Source organism: Etheostoma spectabile, chromosome 23, assembly GCF_008692095.1.
Source record: "Etheostoma spectabile isolate EspeVRDwgs_2016 chromosome 23, UIUC_Espe_1.0, whole genome shotgun sequence".
Lineage (NCBI taxonomy): Eukaryota > Metazoa > Chordata > Actinopteri > Perciformes > Percidae > Etheostoma > Etheostoma spectabile.
The window spans coordinates 6,215,521-6,224,586 of NC_045755.1; the positions used below are offsets into that span (position 1 = coordinate 6,215,521).

The 9,066-nt window shown below is 39.7% G+C and overlaps 1 protein-coding gene across 2 annotated transcripts in view; it reads left to right on the plus strand.

Moving 5' to 3' along the window:
• The window catches only part of tafa5a (TAFA chemokine like family member 5a), a 161,429-nt gene that overhangs the window by 97,756 nt on the left and 54,607 nt on the right, over nt 1–9,066 (plus strand). For both annotated transcript variants that reach the window (XM_032505157.1, XM_032505158.1), the window contains exon 2: nt 8,913–9,062. In XM_032505157.1, the coding sequence (XP_032361048.1) occupies nt 8,913–9,062 (150 nt within the window). The remainder of the gene's footprint in view (nt 1–8,912; nt 9,063–9,066) is intronic.

Genomic DNA, 9,066 nt, shown 5'->3' on the forward strand with positions numbered 1-9,066 from the left:
GTCAAGCAGACAAACTGACCAACACATGTATAATGAAACATCGATACTTGGCGCCTGTGTATTGATACAGTATTGCCACTGAAAATGTTGCAATACTATGCTGTATTGATTTTTTCCCCCACCCCTATCGTTTTGGAGTTTTTCACTCAAGCCCAAATCATCCAACAACTCTTTTACCTTAAGCTGTAATTTTGATTGTTACACCACATGCTGTTCAGCTGACTCTTCCAGCCTCTGATTAGGCTTGTTAAAAGGATTAATTTAAAAAATAGTCCGCAGGCCTCTGGGTAGAGGGATGACATCAAGGTTCCACTAAAGCAGGCGTTTGCATCCAAAGTGGAATTTCAGACTCGCAGCCTTGGCGCAGGACTCTCTTCTCTCATTCTGAACAGCTGTAGAGTGCTGGAGTGATAGAGCATTTTAGTCTGGCAATGTCTTACATGTGTACACACACACACACACACACACACACACACACACACACACACACACGCTGTCCTCTCCAGCAGAACAGATGCTAGTTCCAACTACATCATGCTGCTATGTAGGGTTTCTGGGTTAAGTGGAGAATATGTTGAAAAGAACATTTTTGTTTGCAAGGCTTAGCCATTACATGCATCGTTTTGATGTTTAGAAGACAGCATGTTTGTGCGTTGGCATCCTTGTAATTCACATGGCCTCAAAGCCAAACACACACACACACACACACACAGACACACAAACACACACACACATGCATAAAACATTTGGCTCCTCAGAGACACCATGACAACATTTTTTGCTTAATACACAAATCAATATGTTATAATTCAGCATTTAATGTTCTTCACCTTACGATGCATATTTTTAGCCCTTGCAGCAGGATCACAGTGCTCTAAGGTTGCCGATATCAGCCGCTTGATTGGCTCAAATCACATTGGTCTGTCTGTAGGAAGCAGCATGGCCCCTAATAATAATAATATATACTTTATTAATCCTGTAAGGGGAAATTACAATGTTTTCACTCTGTTATTATTACACACATTACACACAGGTCAGAATTACACACACATGCTTAGTACCTATACATGCACTAATGGAGAGATGTCAGAGTGAGTATGCACTCTGTACTCAGTATATACACTATAAGCTGCCAACATAGTTACATAAACTATGGTCTTGTCTTTAAATTGTGCTAATGCTAAATTTAGAGCATAAAGCATTTCTAAGAAAAAAAAGTGTTATTCTGGATTTTGCTAGGGTGTTGCAGGAATAACTACTAATTTCCAGGCTTCAAGAAATTCGATTTTGTCTTTACAGCAATGGGTAAAACCAATCATTACCCTGTGAGGAGCTACTGGCAAGCTGCCAGTACCACAGGCGTGGTTAAGGTGTGTGTGTGACTGCCAAAACTTTGTCCAAAACAACAACGGCGGACATGATAGAGAGATGGTTAAACCACTCACCTGCTAGGTACTTTTTCAAAGTGCCTGGCCTTTTCCATCACGGATTCTCAGATTGTTCTGTGTTACAAACCTGTAAACTAACAATTAGAAAAAAAGTGGAAAGAAAACAGCAACTACGAGGTAGGAAAACACGCAGGCTAACATTTACAAAATGGTTAGCCAATGTTTACACTGTTTATCTTCTCCTAAATGTTCGCCTAAGGAACAGTTTGGCATCAATGGGATCCATGTTTTAGCACTTTTTTTTTTTTTAAATAACAACCCGCAGCCTTGTTCCACAACAGCTTCATTCCCCATGTCATAAGACTGCTGAACTCCCAGTAATCCCCCCTCCCATGCATACAACACTAGTCAATTTACATAGAAAATGTGAACCCTCTTTACAACTTTAAATTTATATCATTCTTTTCACTCTTTTATCTGCAATACATCCTGCTGCTACTGATATTTGCTCTAGTCATAATCATCTTATAACAAGTTTTAATTTTAATTTTGCCTTGCAACTAAATCTCTGAGTCTATTGTGAATGTGCAGTTGAATGACAATTAAGTCTTTTATATTATAGACAAAAACATTTTTTTTTAATTCAGTATAGACAAGAACACGTATCTTCAGTGATTTTTCTACATTTAATTTCTTCTGTTGTCTAAAGCTACAATTAAACTAACAATCATTACAGGATTGATTTGAACTAAATCAAGAAATAACACTGCCTGGTAGTTATGCAGCTAGTATCAACTGAAAGCAAGTATTTACTTTCAACCAATGGCTGTGAGTCTTCATCTTTCATATGTTGCTCAAGTATCACTGTACAAAATTAGTGCTAACTCATTCTGCAATTTTTCACTAAATATCATGGCAGAATGAATTTTGTGTCCAATTTAGGGACACTCAGAAATACGGAAATAGTGGTTTCTTGTGCAGCACGATATGCAAGCCCAGCATGACTCCAGCCCACTGCAGATTTACAAAGGGCAAAAACAAAACTACACCTACCAAGCCTAAACAACACATTTTATGAATATCTAAGCATTTGATTCAGCATATTGTGACTCTCAAAAAGCAGTCTTTAGTTGTACTTGGATCTCTCAAGCATCAAATACAAGAATAATTCTAAAAACAATAAATGAAAAGGCCTCTAAAAAAACATGGTCTCAGCCTTCTGGGCAAAATATATATAATGGAAAAAATGGCATGTCTCCCTGCATTGTAGCTGTGCTGGACATTTGTCAAATGGCCATGTATAACAGAGCAATTGCAATGTGCTGAGGAGCGGGAGGAGAAATAATAAAGCACGGGAGCATGTCAATAACATTACGTTGTATTAAGCTGTACGCTCTGCCACATGAATCCATCTTCTGCCTCAGTCAGAGCTTTCATTTCACTCTAGGGTGACCACACATACATTTTAATCAGCCATTTGGCTGGCCAAGCTGACAACTGCTCGACAACAGAAGCTGATAAGGTTGATGATAAATCATAGCGCTACTGGTACAAGCTTTGGGTTTGTTTCTGAGACCACCTGCCAGTTTTACATTTTCCCCTCTATTCACGGGGCTATTTCACGAAACAGGATTACTGTTTCCTCTCTTCACAGTCCAATTTCTTCACGGGATGACTGTGAAGAGATTGGACTACATCTTGCATCTTTTGTAAATGTTACACCATGCAATTTTAATTCAGAGCAAAAATACGGAACTTATTTTTTGGACCAAATGTGTAATTGTGCTGTCTGGTAAACTGCCTTCTTGGAGCTGTGAATAGTTTCTCACCTTTTCTGCAGATCCCTCTAGGCCAACAGCAAGATGAATACTTTTTTGGGATGTTTGGTTGAGTTTTTTTTTTTCCGGCTTTGTTTGTTTAGCTTTGCTGTTTAATAGTGGCAATGTACGTGGTATTCCTGGCAGTGTTCGGAGGCTGAGCCACGGGGACGCTTCGAGCAATTTGTTTTAGAAAAGAAGGAATGGAGTCGGCTTCTGCTTTATTGGGGCACAGAGACCAGCTTGTCCTCAAGTTCTCTCACATAATATTTGATAAGATTTGATACAGGAAAACACCTAGAATGCTTGCAGCTGAAACCAACTTATTTAAAACTTTAATTTTCTTTGGCAATTCTCTACAGACTTATGACTCTATCATCCCAAATACTTGAGATTCACTCCCTACATATTAAACATAAGAAGGGCACAATATGTTAATTCTGGTTGGGGAACTTGAATTGAGTGTCAAGACTAGATAAACTCATACCTCAGGGTAATACCATTGATACATATTTAATACTAGCTTTCTAGCTTGACTTCAGGACTGGCAATGTTGGTCTGTTGGTAGGGTGATGGTTTGGTCCAGACTAAAGTATCTCAACAACGTTTTAATATAGTACCTTGCAATTTAATAAATACATTTACGGTTCTCAGTGGATGACTCCCATTGACTGTCTTTTTATGTTGCACCGCCAGCAGATCAGAGTTTTCATTTATCAAGTGAAATACCTCAACATCTATTGAATGATTCGCAACCAACATTTTGTACAGATATTCATGGTTCCCTGAGGACAAACCCTAATGTCTTTTGGCGCTCATCTGACTTTTCCTCCGGCCCCACACTAAGGTTGACATTAGTAGGTTGGAGTGGAACATTGGACTGGTTTTGAGTGAAACTTAAATTGCCGTGAAATTTGGTACAGCCATTCATGTTCCCCTCGAGATAAACTACAAATTACTTTAGTGCCCCCTTAACTTTCTAATCTAGCATGGCTGTGGACTTTAGGCTTGCTAAAGTATCATCACTTTGACCAACTCTGTGAAGCTCAGGAACAATTTAAAATTAAATCAGCCTTTGTAAGTATTAGTATATGAATCAAATGAGGTTTGCTATGTGCCTTGCAAAGTAACTTAACAATTTCACCAACAATTTGACAATTTTGATTAAAATAATTTACTTACCATTTGGAAGATGGAGTGATTAACAGTAGAAGTGGCATAAAGAATACACTCATGGTGGATGTCCCCCTGCTGAAAAAATTGAATTAAACTTATTCTCCTCAACATGCACACAATACTATTAGAGATGTTGCCACTAAACTATTTTATGAGAGAAAGCACAATTTAATTTTTATTCTGCGTTAAAATTAGAAGATACTTCATGCCTATACTTATGCAGCTGTGTAGAAGACAACATACATTGTAAGACAACATGAAATTTAAATTAATTCAGTTTCCCTGCAGCTACAGCTGTGACAGTTTCAGCAAGACTCCTGTTTGTTTATTCTTCTTTTTAGCGTCGATGGAGCTCATTAATTGCCTACATTTCATCAGAGAACACAACGTCAAATAAGCCCGTCTTTGAGGTTATTGACTTCACCCATGATACCTCAGCGCCACAGCGTTTCTCGGGATTACATAAGGCATCCGAAAAAAGTCTTTTCAGCTTCTTGCAATGGAAGAGCTCCAAAGGAGAAGGAACTGACAAAGAGAGGAAGCTGGAATACTGGAACGATGAGATGATCTGCAGAGATGGTGGGTGGGGTAGGATGCAGGAAGTATACGCACACGCGTGCATCAACAGATTCACATATGCACACAAGAGCTTACATGACAAGTCATTATCCGGCATCACCCAGAGAAGACAGAAGAGTTGCAAGATGTAGTTAAGTGAGGGCGCATAAAGGAGAAAAGAGCAAGCAATTTAAAGAAAGAAAGGATGACAAGGAGAGCAGTGGAAAGGGGCTTTAAAGGTGGGGGGGTTGGTCTTGATCTCCCAAGTGCAAAAGACATGACAGATTGGATTTGTTGGTATCCATTTCTGGGCAAAAAACATTGAGTGTTAAGACATATTTGTAATCTCTCCTCCCCACCTTCTTCCTCTTCATACAGTTATATTTATAGACACACAGAGCCCTAATGTGTAGCTACTGGCTTCAGAGTAGAGAATGGAGTTGGCTAAAGATTAGTGGACTTGGACATTGTGAACACATCTGTGGTTGAGTTAATTGGCTTATCTTAACTTGCACACAACCTAGTTTTAAAGAACAGCACAAAAAAAGAAATTAATTAGGATTTAAAAAAAATGAAATAATATCAAGCACAATAAGAAACGTTTCTTCAGTCAACCATGTACAGTGGTGTGAAAAAGTGTTTGCCCCCTTCCTCATTTCCTGTTCCTTTGCATGTTTGTCACACTTAAGTGTTTCGGAACATCAAACCAATTTAAACAATAGTCAAGGACAACACAAGGAAACACAAAATGCAATTTGTAAATAAAGTTGTTTATATTAAAGGTGAAAAAAAATCCAAACCATCATGGCCCTGTGTGAAAAAGTGATTGCCCCTTGTAAAACATACTATAACTGTAGTTGTCCACACCTGAGTTCAATTTTTCTAGCCACACCCAGGCCTGATTATTGCCACACACTGTTCACAATCAAGGCATCACTTAAATAGGGCTGCTTGACACAGTAAGGTCCACCAGAAGATCCTTAAAAGCTACACATCATGCCGAGACCCAAAGAAATTCAGGAACAATTGAGAAAGAAAGTATATTGAGATCTATCAGTCTGGAAAGGGTTATAAAGCCATTTCCAAAGCTTTGGGAATCAGCGAACCACAGTGAGAGCCATTATCCACAAATGGCGAAGACATGGAACAGTGGGAACCTTCCCAGGAGTGGCCGGCCGCCCAAAATTACCCAAGAGCGCAGCGACGACTCAAACAAGAGGTCACAAAGACCCCACAACAAAGTCCAAAGAACTGCAGGTCTCACTTGCCTAGTTAAGGTCAGCGTTCATGCCTCCACCATCAGGAAAAGACTGGGCAAAAATGGCCTGCATGGCAGAGTTTCAGGAGGGAAACCACTGTGAGCAAAAAGAACATCAAAGCTCGTCTCAATTTCTCCACAACACATCTTGATGATCCCCAAGACTTTTGGGACAACATTTGTGGACCGATGAGACAAAAGTGAAACTCTTTGGAAGGTGTGGTCCAAGTATATTTGGCGTAGAAGGAACACTGCATTCATAAAAAGAACATTATACCAACAGTAAAATATGGTGGTGGTAGTGTGAGGGCTGGGGCTGTTTTGCTGCTTCAGGACCTGGAAGACTTGCGTGATAAAAGGAACTATGAATTCTGCTGTCTACCAAGAGACCTGAAGGAGAATGTCCGACCATCTGTTCATGTACTCAAGCTGAAACGAACTTGGGTTCTGCAGCAGGACAATGATCCTAAACACACCAGCAAGTCCACCACCGAATGGCTGAAGAAAAACAAAATGAAGATTGGAGTGGCCTAGCCAAAGTCCTGACCTGAATCCTATTGAGATGTTGTGGTATGACCTTAAAAAGGCCGTTCATGCTCGAAAACCCTCTAATGTAACTGAATTAGGACAATTGCAAAGATGAGTGGGCCAAAATTCCTCCAGGACGCTTGTAAAGCCTCATTGCACGTTATCGCAAACGCTTGGTTTCAGTTGTGCTGGCTAAGGGTGGCCCAACCAGTTATTAGGTTTAGGGGGCAATCACTTTTTCAACAGGGCCAGATGGTTTGGATTTTTTTCACCTTTAATAATAACACCTTCATTTACAAATTGCATTGTGTTTATTGTGTTGTCTTGACTATGTATAAATGGTTGATGTTCCGACACACTTAAGTGTGACAAACATGCAAAGGAACAGGAAATGAGGAGGGGGCAAACACTTTTTCACACCACTGTATCTCTAATTTAGTTTTTTTGTATTTTTTTAGTAAAACTGAAAGAAGAAGCGATTCAAAATAAAACTGAAAATACATTGTCACACAAATGAAAACAGGGCATTCTTTTTTCTTTTTTTTTTTTTAAGTTGACGTGTTGGAAGAGCAAAAAGAAGAGTCATTTGTTATTCAAAGTAGATCCATATACTGCACAATTAATGTCACTTTCAGTACCAGCACATAACACTAACACATTACACAAAGATAAAAATATTTGTGTTTGTAATATTTTGGTTTTTCCCTAAAAGATCATGATGAAGAAGAATGTGTATTTATAGTTGTACAAACACCTTTTAAAATGAGACTTTTTCTCCATCTGTGGCCATGGCCACCACAGTGTGAGGATGAATCCTGATAGATCCCCATTACCCCGAGTGTGACCCCTCACAGCTCAGTTCATTAAGCCAGCCACCAAAGAGTTCGGGACTCAAGTCCAGATTTAATCACAACTTCCATCCTCTTGCCAATCACAATTAGATCCTGATAAGCCTCTCCAGGATGGCACCCGAGGGCCTCCACACACAGACAAAGGTTAATTTGCGAGCAGCAAGGGCCCGGCTACGAGGCCGAAGGTCACCTGATTGAATACATGAAGCATGTGTGTGTGTCTAAGATGGGGGGGGGGGGCTTGGCAGCAATTACAAAGTTCATCAGTATTCATGTGTTTCATTCATGGCTAATGGAAACTTTAGCTTACCTGGAGAAGTGTTCTGATGTGGACCTTAATGAGAAATAGCTAGTGTGTTGTCTTTAGGTAGCTGGAATTAAAAAAGTAATTTCCTCATTGTCTTTTAAAGTCCCTTCACACATCTGGGAGCTGCTCTGTAGCACCACTGTGTTCCTCTGTTGGCTTCTGAGAATTCCACTGGAATTGTTAAGGATCTGGCTTTTGTCGAACCCTAAAGAACCCACGGCAACTTCTGATGTAAATATTAACATTTTAAAACAGTATCCTTACTGCATATCCAGTGTGGTAAAGGTCAGTTAAACTGAAGTATTTCTTTTTTCAAATGTTAGTTTGTTTGAGTACGCCGTTCACAGCTTAAAAGTGAGACTACTATTGAAAGATAAATTTACAAAATGATACTCCTATAAAAGAAAATGTGAAATCATGAGAAGTAAAATGCACCCTTACTCAATTCAGTTCACACAGTGGTTTTGCTATTATAATATAAGCCTGATGGCTTATGGATACTGGTAGCTAATGTTACCTAACTGGCTTGTTGTCAGTGTTAGGGAACTAGCTTGATGCTATCTGTGTGTGACATTACATTGTTAGTTTGTGATATTCATGACTTTGCTGTTACATTTTAACATTGAAGATTGAATCATTTCAATGGTTTTATGACAAAAGTGAAACAAGAAAATGCCAGTTGTGTGGCCACAATGGCCACTGTTCAGCAAAAGTTACTTGCTTTTGCCGTGTCCATATCATTTTATTATGTGTTTGAAATGATAATGAGGGACGTAGATGATTACAGTAAATAATAATACAGTACATGCACTTGTGTCAGTAATTCCTGTGAGACCCACTCCCACGGGTGTATTATTATTTGTGCCGTGCCAATCGAGCTCCAAAGGATTGTGAAAAATAACAGTGCTACACCAGTGAAAATGTGACAGAGTACAAATTTAACAGACGAAATGGACTAGTTTTTTTTCCCCCTGTTTTTTTGATTTCATCTCTCTGACCTCACCTCCTGTGGTGCAATGTCATTTTCAGGCCAGCTGGCAGCGGGGACATGTGAGATTGTGACGCTCGACAGGGACAGCAGCCAACCACGGCGGACCATCGCCAGGCAGACAGCCCGCTGCGCCTGTAAGAAGGGCCAGATCGCTGGAACTACAAGAGCCAGACCTGCCTGTGTGGACGGTAA